A 25,756-nucleotide genomic window follows, 5' to 3' on the forward strand; every position below is an offset into this window, starting at 1 on the left:
CAGCCAGCCAACCAGTGCCAGATTTACATACAGTGGTACCTCTACTTACGAATGTTTCTACTTACGAATGGAGCTCCATCCGCCATCTTGGATGCGGTTTAGATAGGATTTTTTCTACTTATGAATTTTTACATAGGGTTGCTTCTACTTACGAATTTTTCCTCTCAAAGCATTCCTATGGGATTCGACTTACAAATGTGCGTTCGGAACGCATTAAATTCGTAAGTAGAGGTACCACTGTATAAGCTAAACAAGCTATGGCTTAGGGCCCTGTCCCCATCACCCACAACTTCTTTGCATTGCCCCTGCTTTGCATTGCTGGTTTCTCTTTCCTCTTCCCTCAGGGTGTGACGTTCCGGGTGGAGCGCGGCGAGCTTGTCATTGCCCGCATCCTGCATGGCGGCATGATTGACCAGCAGGGGCTGCTGCATGTGGGCGACATCATCAAGGAGGTGAATGGGCAAGAGGTGGGCAGTGACCCACGTGCATTGCAAGAGGTGCTGAAAAATGCCAGCGGAAGCGTCGTGCTCAAGATCCTGCCCAGTTACCAGGAGCCACATCCACCTCGCCAGGTAGGCGGCGCCATCATTTAGTTACTGTCTCCCCTGTGCTAAATAAGGTCTTGCTAATTGCCCCCCCCCAATCCTGCCAGGAAGAAAGATAAAATGTGATTGTCATCTCTGACTGAAACAGGCAGGCTTTCTGCTTTATTCTTTCTTTGCCTTTCTTTCTCCACTCCTTTCTTGCGTCTCTCTCTTCCTTTCAGAAAGATTCCCCATCCTAAAATCATAATGACTACGCTGTTGGCTGATTAAAGAATCCATCAATTATTTATCTCTCTTCTCTCTTTTTGCATATTATCAGAACATCCGTATTGGTGCCTTTCTGAGCTGCTGGGAGGAAGTCTATGATAACGTCCCATGGAATTAATTATCAAAGCTCTTTTTCCAAAAAAGGAAAGGCCGTCTGTAATATTTTCTTCTGCATTCCCTGTAGCAGGAGGAACACGCCGAGAATTAAAATAGCCCCTGGAAACAAGTTAAGTGCTCTTAACTTGCAGGGCCACCAATTTAAATTTGGCCACCACCACTAGTTAACCAACAAAACGTTGAGTCAGTACCGATGAAACCTTTGAAAGCTTAAAGTGGTTTTAAAAGCCCCCCTGTTTTCGGTAGCTGCATGTTTGGCCATACGCTGATAATTATTTAGGTCATTGGAAATTGCCGGATAAGAAGACTGTAAGTGCTGAGCATCGAGACTTTCTTGGCATTTGTAAGTGTTGCTCAGATGCTCTCGTGTTCACAGCTGGAACATACAAGAGAGCCACGAAGGACCCTTTATGGCCCTCCAGCAATATTTGCAGCCTTATAGCATGGATATATATTTTTCCCCCAGTGACTGTTTTGAACGCTGTGATGCTGTGATTTTTTTTGCTGAAAGATTCAGAACAGATGAAAGAAAGTACTTCTTCATGCAGTACATAGGAAGCCGTGATGGCCACCAACTTGGAGGGGTGGCTTTGAAAGAGGATTAGAAAAAATCATGGAGTAGAGGGCTATAGATGGCTACTAGCGGGTGGCACTACGCTCTAAACCACTGCCCCTCTTGGGCTTGCCGATCGGAAGGTCGGCGGTTCGAATCCCCGCGACGGGGTGAGCTCCCATTGCTCTGTCCCAGCTCCTGCCAGCCAACCTAGCAGTTCAAAAGCACAACAGTGCAAGTAGATAAATAGGTACCATTGTGGCGAGAAGGTAAACTGCATTTCTGCGCACTCTGGTTTCCGTCATGGTGTTCCATTGCTCCAGAAGCGGTTTAGTCATGCTGGCCACAGGACCCGGAAAGCTGTCTGTGGACAAACGCCGGCTCCCTCGGCCTGAAAGTGAGATGAGTGCCACAACCCCATAGTCGCCTTTGACTGGACTTAACCGTCCAGGGATCCTTTACCGTCCAGGGGTCCTTTTCACTAGCCACAATGATTATGCTGTGCCGCTATAGCTGGAGGCAACCATGGTTCCGAATACCAGCTGCTGGAAACCACAGGATGGGAGAGCAGCGTTCTCGTGCTCTGATCCTGCTTGCTGGTTTCCCACAAGCATCTGGTTGGCCACGGTGAGAACAGGATGCCGGACAAGGTGGGCCTGATCCTGCAGGCTCTTCTTAATGTTCTCATGCTAACTTCCGCAAGCTGCCCAGCTTTCTGTTTGCCGCTGTTGCCAGTGATTTCTTCGTTTTGTTTTATGCAATATTGGGAAAGTTGGCCAAACTTTCTATATGCTGTATCTAAAACGAGCCGCCGCGAGGGGGGGGTCATCCGGGGAACAACCATCAGTCTTAACCGAGGATGGGTAATAGGTTCTGACAGGCAGGCAACAGAGTGGAATGAAATTCAGCACCTTGGCCAGCGCACTTTGGAGTCAGAGGCAAGATTTTGCATTTGCAAGCAGTGCTAGCACAGCAAGCTGAAGTGTTGCCTCAGCACCAGTTCGAAGCCTAGTGACAACTGATATGTTGTTGTTTAGTCATTTAGTCGTGTCCGACTCTTCGTGACCCCATGGACCAGAGCATGCCAGGCACTCCTGTCTTCCACTGCCTCCTGCAGTTTGGTCAGACTCACATTGGTAGCTTCGAGAACACTGTCCAACCATCTCGTCCTCTGTCGTCCACTTCTCCTTGTACCCTCCATCTTTCCCAACATCAGGGTCTTTTCCAAGGATTCTTCTCTTCTCATGAGGTGGCCAAAGTATTGGAGCCTCAGCTTCAGGATCTGTCCTTCCAGTAAGCACTCAGGGCTGATTTCCTTCAGAATGGATAGGTTTGATCTTCTTGCAGTCCATGGGACTCTCAAGAGTCTCCTCCAGCACCATAATTCAAAAGCATCAATTCTTCGGTGATCAGCCTTCTTTATGGTCCAGCTCTCACTTCCATACATCACTACTGGGAAAACCATAGCTTTAACTATACGGACCTTTGTCGACAAGGTGATGTCTCTGCTTTTTAAGATGCTGTCTAGGTTTGTCATTGCATTTCTCCCAAGAAGCAGGCGTCTTTTAATTTCGTGACTGCTGCCACCATCTGCAGTGATCAAGGAGCCCAAGAAAGTAAAATCTCTCACTGCCTCCATTTCTTCCCCTTCTATTTGCCAGGAGGTGATGGGACCAGTGGCCATGATCTTGGTTTTTTTGATGTTGAGCTTCAGACCATATTTTGCACTCTCCTCTTTCACCCTCATTAAAAGGTTCTTTAATTCCTCCTCACTTTCTGCCATCAAGGTTGTGTCATCTGCATACCTGAGGTTGTTGACAACTGATATAGTCTTGTTCTTTAGTCAGGGGTGCAAAAATCCCAGGTTTCACCTCCCTGGAGGAACTCCATCTTGAACTGAATGAGGCCACAGTGCATACCCGAGGCAGGCTGCAGTGTCTATGGTCTCCCTGGGACTTGCATGCTTTATGGAAGGCAGGGTGTCCAGACAGAGGGAGGTTTGTTTTGGAGAAGAGCTGTTACTGTCACAGGTTGTAGGCAAGGAAACCTCAGGAACAGGGGGTGGATTCATCGCAGATCCTTTGGATTTTTCCTTCCAGAAGTACATGCCAAAGTATTTGACACTCTGGCTGCTTCCTGAGATTGTCAAAGGAGAGGATCACTTCATCTTCCATGACTCCTGGTGCATAAAGCATTTCTCGTGTGTCCTGAGTTATGACAGATAGCCTTGCTCAGAGGCTCCTGCTGTCAATCTCACAATGGATACAAGGGAAGATTTATTCATAACTAATGCATTGTTGTGTTTGCGTCTCAGATTTTCAGCTCGCCTAAGGTGGTGTGCAGATCCAAACTTAAAATAAAATAAAATATATGAATCTAAGGAACCCTATAGAAACCTTCTCCATGCCAGCCACAGTTGAGCACATGGCTCTCTCCATGTTCCTCACGTTTCTTTGAATTATGATCTGGCAACCATTACTTCTGGCAGCATTCAAGCACAGTTGGACATACCACCTCCTGGTATGTCTTCTTAGGTAAAGGTAAAGGAACCCCTGACCATTAGGTCCAGTCGTGACCGACTCTGGGTTGTGGCGCTCATCTCGTGTTATTGGCCAAGGGAGCCGGCGTGCAGCTTCCAGGTCATGTGGCCAGCATGACTAAGCCTTTTCTGGTGAACCAGAGCAGTACCGTTTACCTTCCCACTGTAACGGTACCTATTTATCTGCTTGCATTTTGACGTGCTTTCGAACTGCTAGGTTGGCAGGAGCTGGGACCAAGCAACGGGAGCTCACCCCGTTACAGGGATTCGAACCGCTGACCTTCTGATCGGCAAGCTCAGTGGTTTAACCCACAGTGCCACCCACGTCCCTACAGCGTCTTCTTAGATGTTTCTAATCCCTATCTATCTATCTATCTATCTATCTATCATCTTTATTTATTTATTTGATGGCCACAGGGGTCGCCAACCTTTTCGGACCGGGGACACATTTTGAATGTTGAGAGTTCTGAGGGCATGAGTGATAAAATGGCTGCTGTGGGGGCACAAAATAAAAAAGTGTGCAGTCTGGGCAATGCTTTCCTCATAACTGTATTTCCATGTCAGAGGAAGCATAATTTCTGCCTGGAATGTAAGACTGAAGCAGGAAACAAATGCATTAAAAAGGAGAAAACAGCAGGCCTTTGGGACCCCAGGAATTCCTCTTGCTTGTTGTCTTAACAATTCCCTTATCAGTCACAGCTCTGACTTCACTCATTGGTTAAAAACACTAGCAAGCTAGATCAGCCAGGCTTGCTCATTTCACAGAAAATGCTTGAAAGGGTATCTGCATATTTCTGTTTCAGAACTTACTTTCTAGGAGAAAGCTCAAAAGACGGGAGCCGCTGTGCAGAGGTGCAAATGAAGACCCTCATGTGTGCATTGGCTCCTACAGGCATGAGTCTGGCAGCCCTTGCCTTGAATTGCTGCATTGAATAGAACCCCAAATCTTTGCAGATTCCTGTACAAAATTAACACCTCTAGGTTTGATTTGTATCTCTTGGACAAGTGTGCAGATTGCATCTACCCAACAGATTCCATACTTCTCATAATGTTTGTGGATTTATTAAAATAACTCATTCGCCGCCTTTAAACCAGAAGTTATAATGTTGTGACATAAACATATCAAAATGCAACCGTACCTTGGTTTTCAAACAGCTTAGTTCTCGAACCTTTTGGCTCCCGAAAGATCGAAACCCAGAAGTGACTTTTTTCTGGTTTGCGAACTGTTTTTGGAAGCCGAAGGTCCGAGGGGGCTTCCGTGGCTTCTGATTGGCTGCAGGAGCTTCCTGCAGCCAATCAGAAGCCGTTCTTTGATTTCCAAACATTTTGGAAATTGAACGGACTTCCGGAATCCGTTCCGGAAGTCTGTTCGACTTCCAAGGTACGACTGTACGTATTTAAATGCTTTATTGGAGATAAAAATATATATGCTTTTTTGAATATGAAAGGAAGTAGAAATTTAAATGAATACTTACATGGAGAGTTTTGTTAGAATATTGGGGTGTGAAGCCCTATATTCTTTCTCTTGCCACTGGCTTCGGTAAAGAAGACAGCAAACAATCATAGCTTTTAACTACGTTTATTAGAGAATGATGGTTAAGTGTATACGCCATCACTCTCATTCAGTCAAAAAGTGAAAGTAGAAACAGAACAAAGAATATCACATGACAGGAGACCAAGTTACACCGTCTCCTGTGTGTGGGAAAGTTACAGCAGTCTTATAATGTAATCAATCAGTCACATGCAGCTTTTTTCCCTTGCATAGGATTTATGCTAATCACAGATTAATTCAGAAATGGCTCAAACAGACTTAATGGGTAAAAACAGAAATACAGATTTGTGCCTGCCAGGCTGAGGGCTGTAACTCCTCATCTCTTGCAACCCTTTGGGAAGGAAAGAGAGAGAAATTTGCTGCCTCAGCCAATGTCCGTGTCCCTCTCTGCTCCATTCCTCCTCTGCCAAGTGACTTTTCCATTCTGCTCTGTCATGCGTCCCTCCCTTTGTCTCATGCAGCGGAGTTCAGAAGTGACAATGCTTGGGTGCTTTGGGTATAGCGGCGTAATAATTTAATGAGCAGGTGTCAAATCAATTACGCATAGCCGTCTCATGCTCTGAGCATGGGAAGCTGTGTAGGTGTGTCACGCAGCCTCCTCCCCCCCCCCCCGGCAACCTGGTTCTGGGTGAGGCCTAAGTCGACGCGAGCAAATTTCTGCTCAGGAGGTAGCGCTTTTCTACCTCAGCCATTTGTCTCTGGCCTAAACCATCCTGGACTTCACACCTTGGAGGGGACCCTGGCGCAGCCATTAGTCCTTTGGGGTGCAAGAAAAGGATAGGGAAAAGCTTTCTGCTTCCTAAGACCATCCCATCTCTGCTTCCCACATAAGATTTGTTGCCTGAGACCTCCTCTCCAGGCATCCTGCTATGGTGTATAGTAGGAATGCACGAGGCAGGGGCGAACATGCTTCTCCCTCCTCTCCTCAGTGTCGTTCTTGCCACCTTTCGTGAGTCGGAGGTTGCCTTCATGAAGCACAGTCGCTCCCTGTGCAAGGTACTGAACCAATTGTGGAATTCCCTTCTGCAGTTACAGAAGATTCCCCACTTCACTGTCTCGCCAGAGTGGTGCATGCTCTAGTTATCTCCTGCTTGGACTACTGCAATGTGCTCTACGTGGGGCTACCTTTGAAGGTGACCCGGGAACTACGACTAATCCAGAATGCAGCAGCCACTCTGGGCGGCTCCCAACAGAATATTACAAACACGATAAAACATCAAACATTAAAAACTTCCTTAAACAGGGCTGCCTTCAGATGTCTTCTAAAAGTCAGATAGTTTATTTCCTTGCCATCTGATGGGAAGGCGTTCCACAGGGCGGGTGCCACTACCGAGAAGGCCCTCTGCCCGGTTCCCTATAACCTCACTTCTCGCAGGGAAGGAACCACCAGAAGGCCCTCAGAGCTGGACTTCAGTGTCCGGGCTGAACGATGGAGGTGGAGACGCTCCTTCAGATATACTGGGCCTAGGCCGTTTAGGGTTTTAAAGATCAGCACCGATACTTTGAATCATTCATATATACAGACACTGCTGATAAGTAAGGTCCATTGCGCTGAACGAACGGGAGTTAACTCCCAATTAAGCAGGTATTGTTTTTCAGCCCAAGTGGGGGCAGCACTCTGCATCAAATTGCAACCAGCTGCAGAATACTTTAGTTTAAGGTGGGCAGGGTAAAAGGAAGCTAAACCAGCATCAAAGTAAGCAGAGAGGAGGTGCTGCTTCTGTACCCTGTAGCATTTAACTGGAAATGCCTCAAAAGACTCCTGATCTTTGCAAGTTTTGATGTGAATCAACCTGCTCTGTAACTCTTGGACTAATGTTCCGGTTGGACCATGGCAGATACCAAAATACATTTAGAAAACCATATGGTGCATGTTGAGTGAAAATACATACAGTGGTACCTCTACTTACGAATAACTCTACTTACGAATGTTTCTACTTACGAATGGAGCTCCGTCCGCCATTTTGGATGCGGTTTAGATAGGATTTTTTCTACTTACAAATTTTTAGATAGGGTTGCTTCCACTTACGATTTTTTTCTGCCAATGCATTCCTATGGGATTCGACTTACAATTTTTTTTGACTTACGAATGTGCGTTCGGAACGCATTAAATTCGTAAGTAGAAATACCACTGTATAGGGATGTGTATTTTGAGAGGAATGTGTGTACTGCAAGGGGAAAGATGTTTATTTAAATGCAGAATTTTGTGCAGATTTTTTTTTAAAAAAAATGCAGTTTAATGCAGGAATGGGGTAGAGTGGAACTATGGATTAAGATAAGTGACAGTGACATGGACCAGAAGTAAACTGATTCTCTTCTCCTTATTTCCAACATCCTTATTCTCATCCCCACCCTCCCTTCAAATGTCAAGGAAAGAAACAACTATCTGTAGGGTTGCCAGACTCAATAGAGGACAGGACTTCTGTGCCTTTAATTGCCCTGCTCTCTTTTGAGTCTGGAAACCTTAAAGACAAACCAGCAGACCCTTTGTTTAATTTCCAAGCAAAGGGTCTGCTGGTTTCTCTTTAAGGTTTCCAGACTCAAAAGAGAGCAGGGCAATTAAAGGCACAGAAGTCCTGTCCTCTATTGAGTCTGGCAACCCTAACTATCTGTGACTTTTAGAAGACATCTGAAGGCAGCCCTGTTTAGGGAAGTTTTTTTTAAATGTTGGATGTTTTATTGTGCTTTTAATATTCTTTTGGGAGCTGCCCAGATGGGCGGGGTACATTATTATTATTATTATTATTATTATTATTATTATTATTATTATTATTACTATTCCACTCCAGGGCCCTGTGCTGTGCCGTATCTTTGCCTACAGATGTTTTGATTTCAGACTGCGCAGCCAAAGGAAAATGGGTCACCCAATGTCATGGTGACGTCAGGTGATTGACAGGTGGCTGGCCCTGCAAGGGGAGGGGGGTGGAGATAAGGATCCACCCCCCACCAGCTGCATCCAGTTCCCCACCCCTTCTTTATTCCATAGGATCTATTCTGTATTTTGCAGCCTTTTAAAAGCAGCCTTAGCAGCTGATGGCTGGTTGTTGATGTTTTTTTGGCTAAACTAAAGCTGTACAAGGAAACATCATTTCCCTATAGTGAAGCAGTTCTTCTTTAATACATATAATAATATTGTACTATTCTTTTTCCGTACAGAAAGATACATTTGCTCCTCTGTATTAAAAAATACTATTGATTTCCCACTCGGGCAGCATCAATGCTTATAACCCAAATCGCATACAATTGCATTTTAGGTTTCCTCTTTATCTGATTCCATCCTCTGTGACATGTTTCTCAATATGTTCTGCCGTTTTCTTACACTTCAGACACCGCTGTGGTCCTCATGTATGGAAAATAACTTTTTATATAGACTAGGAACGGTTTCCAGTCTTCTTTAAAAGATTCTAAATTCGTATCTTTCATCAGTGCCGTCAGTTTTGCCATCTCTACCTGTTCCAAGATTTTCATCAAACGTTATTCTTTGGAGTGTGTCCTTCCTTCCTTCCTTCCTTCCTTCCTTCCTTCCTTCCTTCCTTCCTTCCTTCCTTCCTTTTCTGTGCATGTAGAATCCTTGCTGCTGTAGCCACATATGCACATAAATACTGTTGAGGCTTCCTTTGGGATTCCACCGTCTCCTCTCCCAGTGATGCAGTTTTCATGTAATGCTAAGCCAAACCGTAGCTTAGCCAAATCAAAAATTGTAGCCGTCCTCAGTCCTGCTGGGCCAACTAAGCCATGGTTTGGCTTAGCATGTTTTCCAGGCCCATACTCATGGTTCTGCTCGCTGCAGACAAAGATTTCTTCTTGGTTTACTGCCTTATGTGTTTGTCTTGAGGATGCAAGCCCAAGGTTTAGATGTAGTGCTCCGCGGTGGACTTATAAAAGGGTAAAATGCTTCTTAGGCATTTAAGCAAGCAAAAGAAACAACATTTCCCCACTGGCGCTGTGGGTTAAACCACAGAGTCTAGGGCTTGCTGATCAGAAGCTCGGCGGTTCGAATCCCTGCAACGGGGTGAGCTCCCATTGCCATAGCTGCCAAGTTATCCCTTTTTAAGGGATTTTCCCTTATGCTCAATAGGCTTCCTCGCGAGAAAAGGGAAAACTTGGCAGCTATGCCCATTGCTCGGTCCCAGCTCCTGCCCACCTAGCAGTTTGAAAGCACATCAAAGTGCAAGTAGATAAATAGGGACTGTTCCAGCGGGAAGGTAAACAGCGTTTCCATGCGCTGCTCTGGTTCGCCAGAAGCAGCTTTGTCATGCTGGCCACATGACCCGGAAGCTGTCTGCGGACAAACGCTGGCTCCCTCGGCCTATAGAGCGAGTTGAGCGCCGCAACCCCAGAGTCGGACTCGACTGGACCTAACGGTCAGGGGCCCCTTTACCTTTACCCTTTAGATCATGTAAAATGTGCAGGGATGTATGGTATGCAAAATGAACCATGGAAAGAGAAGAAGGGAAGTCATGGATTCAAGGTTGCTTAAATGAATATTTTGAAAACCTATAGATACCGGTAGATAGATGTTAGATAGATAGATGTAGTGCTCAGCCAGAGCATGACATAGCCCTGAGTAGCGCAGGTCATGCTAAGCCATGCTTTGGCATGGTATGTCACGGCCAAACATATGTAAAAACCAGTGCATGACACTTTGCTCTCCCAGCACAGTAGGGATGATATATACAGTCATAACTCAGGTTACGGCTGCTTCAGGTTGTGTGTTTTCGGGTTGCACACCGTGCCGAACCCGAAAGTCCTGGAATGGGTTACTTCCAGGTTTCGGCGCTCATGCGCAGAAACATTAAATTGTGCTTTGCGCATGTGCAGAAGCGCCGAATCACGACCCGCGCATGCGCGGATGCGGCACTGCGGGTTGTGAATGCTGCGGGTTGCGAACATGCCTCCTGCACGGGTCACGTTCGCAACCCGAGCGCCCACTGTATTGACTAATTCACTGGGAGATTTAATGTCTAGATGCCATTGGAGAGGAACTAAACTCTGAAGAATGGTGCCAATGGCTCACCCTCACAAAGTGTAATGAATAATAATAATAATAATAATAATAATTTATTTATACCCCGCCTATCTGGCTGGGTTTCCCCAGCCACTCTGGGCGGCTTCCAACAGAAAGATAAAACACAATAATCTATTAAACATTAAAAGCCTCCCTGAACAGGGCTGCCTTCAGGTGTCTTCTAAAAGTCCGGTAGTTGTTTTCCTCTTTGACATCTGTTGGGAGGGCGTTCCACAGGGCAGGCGCCACCACCGAGAAGGCCCTCTGCCTAGTTCCCTGCAACTTGGCTTCTCGCAATGAGGGAACCGCCAGAAGGCCCTCGGTGCTGGACCTCAGTGTCCGGGCAGAATGATGGAGGTGGAGACGCTCCTTCAGGTATACTGGACCGAGGCCATTTAGGGCTTTAAAGGTCAGCACCAACACTTTGAATTGTGCTCGGAAACGTACTGGGAGCCAATGTAGATCTTTGAAGACCGGTGTTATGTGGTCTTGGCGGCCGCTCCCAGTCACCAGTCTAGCTGCCGCATTCTGGATTAGTTGTAGTTTCCGAGTCACCTTCAAAGGTAGCCCCACGTAGAGCGCATTGCAGTGGTCCAAGCGGGAGATAACTAGAGCATGCACCACTCTTGCTAGACAGTCTGCAGGCAGGTAGGGTCTCAGCCTAGAATAGACATCTATTTACAGGGGAACTGTTCCTGGTAAACGTGGACACTTGATTCTTGCTAAAAATCTGGAGCAGATTCAAGCCCTGCTGTCAGAGGTGTTATCCTCCGAACATGGGTAGCAGAATACTTGCAGCATCCCTCTGCTATCCACCAGTCTTCGGAGTACACCCGGGAATCGCTCTGTGGGAACGCTTCAGCATGAAACGTGAAACGCAGGGAATAAAACGTAGGGCCTACGTGCGTTCTGCCTGGAATACTCGAGTGTTCTCCCGGTTGCGATGGTGCAGGCGGGGATTTGAGAGTAATGTCTGGCGGTGCTAGAAGCATTCCAGAGGGAGGGATTGTGTAATGAGTTAGCAGCAACAGCTCCTTGTCACAAAGCCCATGCTGATTCCAAAAGCGGGCGGCGGGGTGGGGGGTGGGGGGAAGGATGACGTGAGTGGTGGTGATGGAGACGAGCGCTGCTTGTTTTCATGTGAATATAATCCTCCTGCTTTGTGGAAGCCAAGAGGATTATTTCACACCAACAAGCCCAAATAGTGGCCTAAAAAAAGACAGCAGGGGCATGTCTCTCTGTGTGTGTGTGTTTGGGAAGACACATTAACTTATTACACAACCCTCCTCTGCCTCCCCACCTCAATCTTTCCCTCTATCTGGAGAGATAATATATAACTTGCTCAAGGGCTTTGGGAGGGAATAACATAGAGCGGAGAAGCAACGGGGGGAGGATATATTCAGAGCCGGCCTTGCTGTTAGGTAGAATGAGGAGGCTGCCTCAGAAGGCAAATGCTGGGGGGGGGAGCAGCATTCTGCCCTCAGGTGCCAGTGGAGGACACAGTCCGCTATCACCTGTCAGGTTTCCTTGTGGTCCCTTCCAACTCTATGACTCTATGATCCTAGATTGCATTTATGCACATCTGTGAGACTGTACTGCAACATTCAGGGATGCGGGTGGCGCTGTGGTCTAAACCTCAGAGCCTCTTGGGTTTCTCCCAGCTCCTGCCAACCTAGCAGTTCAAAAGCACACCAGTGCAAGAAGATAAATAGGTACCGCTGTGGCGGGAAGGTTAATGGCGTTTCCGTGCGCTCTGGCTTCTGTCACGGTGTCCCGTTGCGCCAGAAGCGGTTTAGTCATGCTGGCCACATGACCCGGAAAGCTGTCTGTGGACAAACGTCGGCTCCCTCGGCCTGAAAGCGAGACGAGCGCCGCAACCCCATAGTCGCCTTTGACTGGACTTAACCGTCCAGGGGTACTTTACTGCAACATTCAGTGCACATTTTAAAAGATGGCTGGGTTTCGCTTTGCGTATTGTTTCCTGAAAGTGCAAGTGTTTTAAGTTCTCCAGACTCGCAATGCCTACAATAGCCATGTCTCGCTCCAAATGGAACCGAGCTGTAGAAAAAGTCTCTACGAACTGAAAACAGAGATGATCTCTGTAGCTTTGTTATCCATGAAAATGTCTTGAGGAAAACATTTTTAAAGGAAACGGAATCACATTTCTCCCACATCCCTGACCAGCCAGTGCCTTAGCCCATTTCCCCTGATCTGTGAGAAGTAGAGCCAAGTTTGATCTCCGACAACATTTCATTGTTGAGATTCAATGGTGGGGGGTGGGGGCTGCAAGGGGTCGAGAGAGCCTGAACTGGGGTTCTCTTGTCCCTTTGCCACTCCTCAAGCGCTGAGCCCCTGAGTTTCTTTGCAAATGTCCTTCTGTGATTTTTGTCCCCGCATGCATTCAGATTGGGCAGGGAGGGGGACGAGTGAAAGGTCTCTCTCGACAGACAGCTCATATATGATCCGTTTCCCAGGAGATGTCAGCAGTGTGTGTCTCCTGCAAATGCAAATAAAAGGAGTCTATAATGAAGAGAGAGAGAGAGAGGCTAGTGTTTTTTCCTCGCTGCCTTCCACCACCAGGATTTATTGTTTGAAGATAACAGAGCAAAATGAGTACTGTACTGGCCATGCTCTTGCTTCGGCAGCTTGCTGGGTTTGTCCCCTGACTGCCGGATTGTTCTTTCCAGTCCACAAGGAGGGAGGAGGTGTTTGTAGCGATAACATTACAATGAACACCAGCAATTTATTGCTAAAGAAAAGGGTGCCAGGCCTCAGCTTGGCTAGGAAGCCTCGTGTTGCCGACTCCCCAACTCCCCCAAGTTTCTGAGCTGTAGTTTAATTTGCAAAAAAACAGGGCAGGCTAAGTTTGCTCATCTCTGTGCTGCAAGTTATTTATTTCACTGGTTTCTGCAGGTCAAGCTGATGCTCAGGTGTTTTTGGGGGGGGGGGGTTTGTGTGTGTGTTTTTGCAGTTAGTCCTAAATGGAATTGCACTCCTGAAGAACCATGTTGGCTGTTTGGGAGTTCAGCTGGACCCAACCCGCCTGGATATGCCCGGGTGGTGGCAGGGCCCGGAGTGTTTTTTACCAGCTTAGGCTGGCACAGAAATACCTGATGCCACTACCTCTTCTTTTGCCCTGCTATAGGTTTTCTGGGAAGGTTTAGGGGCTGGTGGTATGGGGCTACCTTTGAATGTGACCCAGAAACTACACTTAATCCAGAATGCGGCAGCTAGACTGGTGAATGGGAGTGGCTGCCGAGACCATATAACACCGGTCCTAAAAGACCTACATTGATTCCCTGTACGTGTCCGGGCACAATTCAGAGTGTTGGTGCTGACCTTTGAAGTCCTAGTTACAGGTAGGTAGCCGTGTTGGTCTGGCGTAGTCGAAACAATTTTTTTTTTCTTCCAGTAGCACCTTAGAGACCAACTAAGTTTGTCATTGGTATCTGAAGAAGTGTGCATGCACACGAAAGCTCATACCAAAATATAAACTTAGTTGGTCTTTAAGGTGCTACTGAAGGAATTTTTTTATTTTGCTTCGACTCAGACCAACACGGCTACCTACCTGTAACGGTCTCTAAGGTGATACTGGAAGATATTTTTTTTTTTACTTTAAAGCCCTAAACGGCCTCGGTCCAGTATACCTGAAGGAGCGTCTCCACCACCTTCGTTCAGCCAAGACACTGATTTCCTGCTCCGAGGGCCTTCTGGCTGTTCCCTCCCTGTGAGAAGTGAGGTTACAGGGAACCAGGCAGAAGGCCTTCTCAGTGGTGGCACCCACCGTGTGGAATGCCCTCCCATCAGATGTCAAGGAAATAAACAACTATCTGACTTTTAGAAGACATCTGAAGGCAGCCCTGTTTAGGGAAGTTTTTAATATTTGATGTTTTATTGTGTTTTTAGTATTCTTCTGGGAGCTGCCCAGAGTGGCTAGGAAAACTCAGCCAGATGGGTGGGGTATAAATAATAAATAATAACAATCATCATCATCATCATCATCATTATATGTTGTTGTTGTTGCAGGATTGGGACAGGCATAGCTATCTCCCACAGAACTGGAGACGTGAGATGGGTTGAACTGTCCTGTTTGCATTTTCCCGTAATACGTATCTTTCATCCCTTCCTGTTTTCAATTCCATGGTTTCTGGTGTCAATGCCACAGTCTACCGTGACCTGCAAGCCCACTTTATTTCGATCTTAGCTGGCTCGTGGTGTCCACCCCTCTTGGATCCTCCCTCACTCCAGAGCCTCCCGACGCATCTCACCTTGCTTCCCCTTCCTTAGGTGTTTGTGAAGGCCCACTTTGACTATGACCCAGCCTCTGACAACCTCATTCCATGTAAGGAAGCTGGGCTGAAGTTCATTGCCGGGGACCTGCTCCAGATCGTCAACCAGGATGACCCCAACTGGTGGCAGGTATGGACCTTGTGTCAAATAAATGAGCCATGGGCAGGATCAGGCCCAGGGTGCATGTTCATGGGATTAGGCATGGGTGATGTTCAGGGAGAGCTGTTTGCTGCCAAGAAATCAGTCCGTAGGCAGCTAGGCCAGAACTAGCCAGGGAAATCAGAATGGCTACATGCGAGACAGGATTAGACACCTGCATGTTTAGGTGTCCTAGAAAGGAATGCAATTCCTAGGCAAAAAAACCAAGTCTGTATGAGTTCTCCACCTCTACTTTACTGCAGCTCTTTTATTAACACTGCGACTTCTAAAAATGTCAGAATGAAGAAAATGGGTTGCGTGTCTTTGTGGGGGGAAATGCTTTTTCCAGGATCTTGGGTCCTGCAATTTACCCACCCGCCCGGGTGCTCAGAACTAACCTTTGGTTGTTTCAGGCCTGCCACGTGGAAGGCGGCAGTGCAGGTCTGATCCCGAGCCAGCTGCTGGAAGAGAAACGCAAGGCCTTTGTGAAGCGAGACCTCGAAGTCACCCCCTCATCAGGTAAAAGGCACAGCCCCTCCCAGTTCTCAGAGTTCCCTGGGAAGAGAGACAGAGATTGTAAAACGGTTTGAGGAGGGGAAATCGGACTCTCCTAACAACTCTCAGCACTTCTAGACAGTCGTGGCTTCTTCCCCCAAGGAATTCTGGGAGCTGCCGTTTGTCAAGGATGCTGAGAATTCTTAGGAGACCCTCCCAGAGCTTCAATTCTCAGAGTGGTTTAACAGTCAATCTGTCTTCCTGGGGAACTCTGGGAACTAGCTCTGAGAGGGGAATAGAGTGGTACCTTGGTTCTCGAACGGCTTGGTTGTCGAACAACTTGGGACCCGAACGCTGCAAACCCGGAAGAAAGTGTTCTGGTTTGCGAACTTTTATCAGAAGCCGAACATATGAGTGCCACGCTTCGGATTTGAGTGCCACACTTCCATTCTGAGTGCTACATTGAGGTCTGTCTGATTTTGCCATTCATTTTAGGGGTTGTTTTTAAAAGTTTGGAACGGCTAATCCATTTTGCATTACTCTCTATGGGAAAGCACGCCTTGGTTTTGGTATGCTTTGGTTTTGGAACGGACTTCTGGAACGGATTAAGTTTGAGAACCAAGGCACCACTGTAAAGGTTCTTCTAAGAACTGTTGACAAACTACAGCTCCCAGAATTCCCTGGGGGGGAGCGATGGCCATTTATAGTGGCATTGTGGTGCTTTAAAGGTGCGTCATGTGAATGTGCCCCTACTCTCACCTTCTTCCACACGTGCGATAGCTTTCTCTGCAGCTTTGCTTAGTGGCTCCTTTCCCCTCTCCTGGCAGGTGCCTTGTGCGGAAGCCTCAGCAGCAAGAAGAAGAAGAGGATGATGTATCTGACCACAAAAAATGCAGGCAAGGGATCTTGGCATGTCTTCACATTTCTCCGTCGCCCAACCATGCTTCCTCTGTGTTAATGGCTAATGGTGATTTCTTTCCCTCTCACTTCAGAGTTCGACCGCCACGAGCTGCTGATCTATGAGGAAGTGGCTCGCATGCCTCCTTTCCGCAGAAAAACCTTGGTGCTGATCGGGGCTCAGGGGGTTGGCCGGCGCAGTCTTAAGAACAAACTCATCATGTCTGACCAGTCGCAGTACGGAACCACCATCCCGTGTGAGTCTTGCTGATTGCAGACAGGGTGTCAGGAATGAGCCAGCTCCAAGCAAAGGTTTGCAGCCAACTGCAGAAAGCAGCCAGGAACAGAGAGGTTTAGATGTTAATCAGGGGAGAGCCAGCAGCTGCAGACTTCGGCTCTTCCTGACCTTGACAGGCTGGCTGATAAGGCAGTAGCTGAGAGCAGGCTAGTACACAGCCAAAGCTTGCAGTAAGCACAAATAGGCATGAATAGACTCAGCCTCTCAGACCAGGAACAGGTTGGAGCTGACCCAATAAGTCCAAGGAGTCGGCGAATGGGAGGGTTGCTAGACAGGAAGCAAACAAGAGGCGTAAGAGGCGTAAGTTCAATACCTTCTGTCATGCCCAGAAGCAGTCTTCAGAAGGGTCATCTTGAGTAATGATGCCGGAGCCATCCAGAGCTATCTGTTTGTTTTTTCAATAACGCCTCATTTTTCATTACCTATGCTTACTGTGTTATGTAGCTGGGAAACATGTACTCCAGACACGGGGGCACGGAGGGCATCTTAACATCCTGGCAGATCCTAGTTCTGTTGTTGCACTCTGCCCTGGGTCTGTGTGTGTATGCGAAGGAGAGTCCTGCATCTTGTGTTAAGAATGGATGGATCCGTTCTTCCGGGTCCGTTTCACACACCTTGATTTATTTGTAAAATAATATTTGTGTGTGTGTGTGTGTGTGTGTGTGTGTTTATTTGGTTTTTCAGATTAAAATTTTACAGTCACATATCCAACATGCAACATAAATACAAGATTCGAAAGAATCTCCTGAATTCCCCTCCTCCCCTTTGCGGTTCCTATTATTAATCATTTCCTCCTGCCATCTTTTACGATAATCCAAATCTTTTACCTCTCCATTGTTTCCAAAATTCACCGTTAAACTACAAGTGACATTCCAATCCTACTAATGATTTTAACTGTTTATAATGGTCTTTAAGATAAGTTATGAATTTCCCCCTTTCCTTATAAAAAGTTTGGTCTTCCTGATTTCTGATTCTTCCGGTCATTTTTGCCATTTCGGCATAATCCACCAACTTGATCTGCCATTCTTCTCTGGTCAGGACTTTATTTGAAGTCCCTGTTTGTAATAATAATAATAATAATAATAATAATAATAATAATAATATTCATATACTGCTGTATCATGAAAATACATCACAGTGATTTGCAACACTGGAGATATATAAAACCACACTGGAAAACTATAGAGAGTTACCAAAAAGTGTTGAAAGCAAAGGCGTTATAAAGGCAAACATTAGTGGACCCTTGTGGGGGATGGACTCTTAATTTTCTGCAAAAATAGAAATAGAAAAGTTTCCAGCAGGCAAACGTTTAAAAGTTGGCACAGAAAGTGCCCATCGAATCCCAATGCCATGATCTTTTCTTAAAGTTCTGTCCCACTTTGCGTCCGTCATGGTACCCAGATGCTTGTTATCTTTTATTCCTTTATTTTTACATTTATATATTACCATTCTTCCTAGGATCTCAGGATAGCATTTATGGTCCTCTCCCTCCTCATTTTTATCCTCACAACAACCCTGTGAGGTGGCTTAGGCTAAGAGGCAGTGAGTAGCCCCAAGGTTGCCCAGCGAGCTTCTTGGCTGAGTGACAATTTGAAGCCATGTTTCCCAAGTCGTAGTCAAACACTTCAATGTGCATTTTCTACTATTGATCAGCACTTCGCCCAGCGACAGCACTAGCAGTGGGTCAGGGGGAAGCGGAATGGAGGAGGGAAGGCTCAGCGAGGCGTCAGAGCCCCTGCACCACTCTGACCAACAAGTGGAGGAGGGACGGCTCAGGGAGGCGTCGGAGCCTAGGCACTGCCCCAGCCGGCCAGGGCAAGAAGGGGCACTGCTCCTTCCGGCGCCTGAATTGAGGCACGTGCCCAAACATAGGGCAAAGGGGCGGCGTTTTGGGGTCCCCAGGCTATTATGCTGGCCCCGAAGCAGACGGGCGCCATTGCCGGATTCTGAGAGTGACCAGGAGGTCATGCTTTCTGCTATCTCTGCACTGTAAATAATATGCACAATAAAACCCTTAAAGACAGAATGGACTACAGTGGAACCTCGGTTTATGAACACCTCGGTTTATGAATTTTCAGTTTGCGAACGCCGCGGACCCATCTGGAACAGATTAATTCACTTTCCATTACTTTCAATGGGAAAGTTCGCTTCAGTTTATGAACACTTCAGTTTAAGTACTCCGCAGACCGTCTGGAACGGATTAATCCACTTTCCATTACTTTCCATGGGAAAGTTCACTTCAGTTTATGAACACTTCAGTTTAAGCGGACCATGTGGAACAGATTAATCCACTTTCCATTACTTTCAATGGGAAAGTTTGCTTCAGTTTATGAACGCTTCAGTTTATGAACAGACCTCCGGAACCAATTGTGTTCATAAACCGAGGTACCACTGTAGAGCGTCTTTACTCGGGAGTAGCCGCAATAACTCCCTGACAGTATCAGTCCGCAATTTTTCACAAAACGTGTTTTCTCACAGAATGTGCAATTATAAACACACTTTCGCTTGCAATATGCCTTTTTAAATGTATTTTTATCCCAGACTGTGAAATGCATTTTGATACGTCTTTAGCCAAGAATTGCATCACAAAATCTGACAAAAGGATTACCTTAAGTTTCCACCCACACTTTAGTCTGGATGGTGCAGTTGAGGTCAGTCCCTGCTGGAAGATCGAATTCTTCAAGCATCCCTGGTGATAGGGAGGTGAGCAGGGAGAGTTCAGGACAATCTTCAGGGGCTTATTCCATTGATTTAATCCATCAGAAGGTAGCAGAAATAAACTATCTGATTTGTAGAAGACATCTGAAGGCAGCCCTGTTTAGGGAAGTTTTTAAGGTTTGATGTTTTATTGCTTTATTGTTATTATTATTATTATTATTATTATTATTATTATTATTATTATTCTGTTGGGAGCTGCCCAGAGTGGCTGGGGAAACCCAGCCAGATAGGTGGGGTATAAATAATAATAATAATAATAATAATAATAATAATAATAATAATAATCCTAGTTACAGGTAGGTAGCTGTGTTGGTCTGAGTCGAAACAAAATAAAAAAATTCCTTCAGTAGCACCTTAAAGACCAACTAAGTTTTTATTTTGGTATGAGCTTTCGTGTGCATGCACACTTCTTCAGATACCACGAAAGCTCATACCAAAATAAAAACTTAGTTGGTCTTTAAGGTGCTACTGAAGGAATACTAATACTAATACTAATACTAATAATAATATAGCAGAGAACCACAAACTTGTCCTGACCTCACTCTCTTCTCACTAGATCCCATCTCCAGTTTCAGTTTCTGGGTGATCTTTCTTTGTACATCTGTGCTTCTGCAGATACTTCGCGGAGACCCAAGGAGCATGAAAAGTCCGGGCAGGGGTACTGCTTTGTAACCAGGAGTGAGATGGAGGGAGACATCAAAGCAGGCCGCTACCTGGAACATGGCGAGTATGAAGGAAACCTCTATGGGACCAAGATTGACTCTATCCATGAAGTCGTAGAGTCAGGCAAGATGTGCATTCTGGATGTGAACCCCCAGGTACTGCCTCTTTTCTCACTCCAAGGGTTGGGAACGAGGGAGGAGAAGGGAGAGAGTCTTCCCTTGGTCGGCTGTGCCAGGAACCTTTCCTGGTTGCAATGCAATGATTTATTCAGGTCACATCATTTGTAAGTACAGTCATACCTCGGTTTAAGTACGCTTCGGTTTGAGTACTTTCAGTTTAAGTACTCCGCAGACCGTCTGGGACGGATTAATCCACTTTCCATTACGTTCAATGGGAAAGTTCGCTTCAGGTTAAGTACGCTTCAGGTTAAGTACAGAGTTCCGGAACCAATTGTGTACTTAAACCAAGGTACCACTGTACAGAATTGCAACTTGACTCTCATCAGTGTTGCAGTACTGGAAGTCAGTTTCCTTCCTTCCTTCCTTCCTTCCTTCCTTCCTTCCTTCCTTCCTTCCTTCCTTCCTTCCTTCCTTCCTTCCTTCCCTCCCTCCCTCCCTCCCTCCCTCCCTCCCTCCCTCCCTCCCTCCCTCCCTCCCTCCCTCCCTCCTTCCTTCCTTCCTTCCTTCCTTCCTTCCTTCCTTCCTTCCTTCCTTCCTTCTCTCTCTCTTCTCTCTTCCTTTTTTCCTCTTTCTTTCTTTCTTTCCTCTTTCTTTCCTTTCTTTCTCTCTCTCCTCTCTCTCCCCCCTTTCTCCCCCCTCTCTCGGATGCGTCAAAAGGCTGTGAAAGTTTTGAGAACAGCGGAGTTTGTCCCGTACGTGGTGTTTATTGAGGCACCGGATTTTGAAACCCTTCGAGCCATGAACAAGGCAGCGCTGGAGAACGGTGTGGCAACCAAGCAGCTTGCGGTGAGTCCCCTCAATGCCCGCATGGCAGGCAAGCAGGCAGAAGCAGTGGCAAGGAAGAGGGGTAGCAGTAGCTGGGGCTAGTGGCTGCAAGGGAGGAGGCCTCTGGAGGAAGCCTTGCCAAACACACCTCCTGCACAGAACTTGGCTGGGGGGGGGGAGCCAGTCCCTCCACAATAACCCCTAGTGTAACACAGAAGGGTTTGAATCCCCGTGACGGAGTGAGCTCCCCTTGCTGTGTCAACCTAGCAGTCCGAAAGCACGCCAAAAATGCAAGTAGATAAATAGGTACCACTCCGGCGGGAAGGTAAACGGCGTTTCTGTGCACTGCTCTGGTTTCGCCAGAAGCGGCTCAGTCATGCTGGCCACATGACCCGGAAAAACTGTCTGCGGACAAGCGCCGGCTCCCTCAGCCTGTAAAGCGAAATGAGCGCCGCAACCCCAGAGCCTTCTGCGACTGGACTTAACTGTCAGGGGTCCTTTACCTTTTTTTAATATGATCAAGGGTCTGGAAACCAAGCCTTATGAGGAGTGGTTGAGGGAGCTGGTTACGTTTAGCCTGGATAAGAGGAGATTAAGAGCAGATACGATAGCCATCTTCAAATATCTAAAGGACTCGCTGTCACATGGAAAATGGAGCACGCTTGCTTTCTCCTGCTCCGGAGGGTAGGACCTGAACCAATGGCTTCAAGTTAGAACAGGGGTCCCCAGACTATGGCCCGCGGGCCAGATGCGGCCCAATTGGCCTCCCAATCCGGCCCGCAACGACCCTGCCGCCCGCTGCCGCCGCCCACTCTTACGGCGTGCAGCGCGGCGGCGCTCTTCCAGGTCGGAGAAAAGCACAAAAAATCGTTTGTGCGCATGCGTATGGGCCTCTCCCGACCCAGAAGAGGTCATTTCCGGTGCACTTCCGGGTCGGGGGAGGCCTATACGCATGCGCACAAACAATTTCCGGCGCTTTTTCCGACCTGGAAGTGTGCCACCGCGCCAGTAAGTGTGTGCGCGCATGCGCATGGGCGCGCAATCCCCCGCCCTCCGGCCCAAAGCCAGGTAAGTCTGGGGACCCCTGAGTTAGAAGAAAGGAGACTATTAGGGTTGTTGGGTTGTTGTTTTTATTTTGATGATATATTTTGTGGTTTTATATTTTGATTTTGTTCTGTGAAGCACCCTGAGACCTCCAGGTATAGGGCGGTATATAAATAATAATAATAATAATAATAATAATAATAATAATAATAATAATTATTATTATTATTTTCGTGTCCTGCCAGGATGCCGACCTGAAGCGGACGGTTGACGAGAGCTGCCGGATCCAGCGGGGCTATGGTCACTACTTTGACCTCTGCTTGGTCAACGACAACATGGAGCAGACATTCCAGCAGCTGCAGGAAGCCTTGGAGAAGTTGCACAGCGAACCGCAGTGGGTCCCCGTCAGCTGGGTTTACTAGAGGGACAGCGCTCCTCCTCCTCCTCCTCCTCCCCACAGCCTCAAGAGCATCGGCTTTTTCCTCCTCACTTGGCCAAGAAACCCAGATCTTTTAACCTGCAGCACCCAGCACATGCTCTCCCCCACCCTCTCCCCATTGCTGGCAACGAAGGAAGAATTCATCTCATGGTGAACGTGGGGGTTGGTCAGAGGGGTTGAGCCAGGCTACCAGTTACCCACAATGCCCTGCCCTGTCGGCTCCCCCACCTAATTGTGGCCGGCTCCTCTGATTGGGTGAGGCGGAAGAGGTGGGGTGGGAGCACAGCGCCTTTCCAGCCACAGCTAACTCACTGCCAAAATCACAGCTTTGTCGACGGACCACAATCTCAATATTGCCAAAGGAACTGGTAGCCTGGGCTGTTGCCCCCCCTCCTGCCCCCCTTGCCCCCACTGAACATACCACGCTGAGTAGATTGGAGGGGAGGGGAGGGGCGGACGCCTTGCCACCCTTGGTCAGCACAAGATTTTGCGGGGTGTTGAAAAACTGCAGAGGAACGCCTGAAAGGTTTGTAAGCGAGACAAGGAAGAATGTGACGCAAGATAGCCTGGCGGTGGGAATTTTGCACTTGGACTTGTTCCCTTGGGCCGTGGCGGCTGGCGGCTGAGCGAGATCCTCCGGCCTCAGTTTAGCTGCCTGTAAAATGGGGCTATTTAATACGGTTTGTTTTTGTTTTACGCTGTTTGCAGAGGCGGGCTCCCTCGCCGCAAATATCCCGAAAGAGCTGTTGGGCGCATTGTGTCTGGTGCAACCTAGGTTTCCCTCGGCCACCCCAAATACCCCTCTCCCTGCCCCAAGCTCTTAGAAGAGCTTCTTTCAACTCTCCTAGGCAACACTGGGCAAGGTGGGCTTATGGTTGGATTAGCGTCGTATCAGCTAGGAAGTTGTTCTTCTCCAGCCTCCGGGAAGCTGACCTGCTATTAGGAAAGCAGCGTAGGGCGGCTGTTAGGGAAACTCAGGGCTGGCATCAGGGATCAGTGTTGGGGGGCACCTGCCAAGTCCCACATCTTTGCAATGGGGCCACCACTACCTCCCTGCTCCTCAGCTGACTTCTTGCCTCCAAGCATTAGGAAAGGCATCCCCAAACTGTGGCCCTCCAGATGTTTTGGCCTACAACTCCCATGATCCCTAGCTAACAGGACCAGTGGTCAGGGATGATGGGAATTGTAGTCCAAAACATCTGGAGGGCCGGAGTTTGGGGGTGCCTGATTAAGAACATAGAGCTATAGCCTTATGTTCTCCCTGTAGGTGGATGCATGGATCTGGCCCAGAGGGAGAGGGCAAGAGAGTGGGCACCTTAGAGGGGAAGTGGGGCCGGGGGCACCGTGAGCACACCTTGTCCAAGATGCCCCACCCCTTGCAAACAAACCCCTAAAATCACCAGAGAAAGCAATAGCAATTACCGTCATCTTTGATCCTAATCCTTGCTGTTCCTGCTGCTGCAGCCCACAGCCCTCGTTGTCCCTTTTTACAACATCAAAATGCAAAACAGATGATCGGGCGTTTAAAATCTGCAGCGCAGAAATACAGGCTGCTTCTCGTCTGCACCTACGTGAAGCCCACTCCTTCCCCTCGTGGAGTCTGCTCCCCGGATTTTCCCGTTGCCTCTAAAGGAGATCCTCTGGTTCCTCCCCCACCATTTTGGCTCTTCCCCAGAAGGTTTACCTGCAGTTGCTTCCCTCGAATTCCAGGGTTCTCCTTTTCTCCTGCCAAGGACCAACAATCACTACCTCACAACTCTATGGCAGCTGTTAACTGGCGGGACTACCCGCTGCAGGGCAAGGGCAGAACCTTGGACTTGGGGAGTTTTTAAATTGCCAGATAAAGAAAAGAAGCTTCTCTGCAGTGCTTCTCCCACATGCCAATTTCTTTCTCTACCCCCCCTTAAAAAAAATGAAACCCGATTCCCTCCCACCCATCACCCACCTCTGAGATGATTCTGAGTCCTAGGTCACCAGGGCAACGTGGGGCAGAGCCCAAACAGTATATTTTCCACCGTATCTTTGCAAGGGAGGAGGATGGAGAGAAACCTAGAACAAAACGGTCCCATCTCAGGCAGACCCTGAGAGAAATTTCCCTTTATACCGTAAGTCTGGAGAGAGGCTAGCTGCCCCAGCCATACCTGCCAAGTTCCTGCCGGAAAAATAAGGGATCGGCAGACCGGAAGTAGCGCGGCCGCCATTTTGGAACTGGGTAGAGCAGCACCGGAAGTTGCTTCTGAGCATGATCTGCCCAGTTCCATAATGGCCGCCATGCCGGAAGTCGCGCTGTGGCAATTTTGGAACTGGGCAGAGCAGCACCGGAAGTCGCTTCTGAGCATGCTCCGCCCAGTTCCAAAATGGCCGCCGTGCCAGAAATCGCTTCTGCACATGTCCAGAGACTCCAGACATGCGCAGAAGGAGCCTCCCCCAGCCGGTAAGTAAACCGGGGGAAAACAAAAAAAATCGTTTTCCCAGCTGGGTACGGCTGGAAAAACGGGAGTTTCCCGGGGAATACGGGAGACTTGGCAGCTATGGCCCCAGCACACTCTCCCCACTGTATTATGAGCATTCCTCCTACTTTGTTCACAGAACGTTTGTGGGGAGAAGGTAGACACTGTTGGTTATTTATGGAGCATTTTTTGTTTGTGGAAAGCCATGTTGCACCAAGCAATTGTGGCCCCTCACTTTCTCGTGCATTTCCCCATCCTTGTTGCAAGAAGTCCAGTTTTGGGGAGAGGGAGGGAGCAGAGGGTTTGTTGTGCAAGAGCAAGAATCAACTGTAAGAGTGTGTGCTACCTGAATTTTAGGCCCTGGCCAGCTTTCCTGTTTCTTGCAAAACCCAGCGTTAATTTGAAAAGAAAATAACAATAGCAATAACTCCACCTGCTGGTAATCAAGTGTGTGCTTTCCCAGTAACTATAAAATCCACTTGTTCATGTACAAAGCTGCAAGGGGAGGGCAGTGCATTGATACTGTTGGGGAAAATATTGGGGTTCAGTACCCAAGACCCTGGACAGCCAATAAGATGCCTTATGAGGAATGGCTTAGGGAGCTGGGCATGTTTAGCCTGGAGAAGAGAAGGTTAAGGGCTGATATGATAGCCATGTTCAAATATATTAAAGGATGCCATATAGAGGAGGGGGAAAGGTTGTTTTCTGCTGCTCCAGAGAAGCGAACACGGAGTAATGGATTCAAACTACAAGAAAGAAGATTCCACCTAAACATTAGGAAGAACTTCCTGACAGTAAG

At 47.7% G+C, this 25,756-nt stretch overlaps 1 protein-coding gene across 1 annotated transcript in view; it reads left to right on the forward strand.

Annotated features, from left to right (window-relative positions):
• MPP2 (MAGUK p55 scaffold protein 2) overlaps window positions 1–22,490 on the forward strand; it is a 34,756-nt gene extending 12,266 nt beyond the window's left edge. Inside the window, exons 4-11 of the mRNA XM_035135600.2 lie at window positions 345–572; window positions 14,869–15,000; window positions 15,423–15,528; window positions 16,332–16,400; window positions 16,497–16,658; window positions 20,033–20,235; window positions 20,917–21,045; window positions 22,314–22,490. Coding sequence (XP_034991491.2) covers window positions 345–572; window positions 14,869–15,000; window positions 15,423–15,528; window positions 16,332–16,400; window positions 16,497–16,658; window positions 20,033–20,235; window positions 20,917–21,045; window positions 22,314–22,490 — 1,206 coding nt within the window. The remainder of the gene's footprint in view (window positions 1–344; window positions 573–14,868; window positions 15,001–15,422; window positions 15,529–16,331; window positions 16,401–16,496; window positions 16,659–20,032; window positions 20,236–20,916; window positions 21,046–22,313) is intronic.
• Window positions 22,491–25,756: the final 3,266 nt, after the last annotated feature.

This window comes from Zootoca vivipara, chromosome 12, assembly GCF_965207765.1.
Source record: "Zootoca vivipara chromosome 12, rZooViv2.hap1.1, whole genome shotgun sequence".
In the NCBI taxonomy this organism is placed as follows: domain Eukaryota; kingdom Metazoa; phylum Chordata; class Lepidosauria; order Squamata; family Lacertidae; genus Zootoca; species Zootoca vivipara.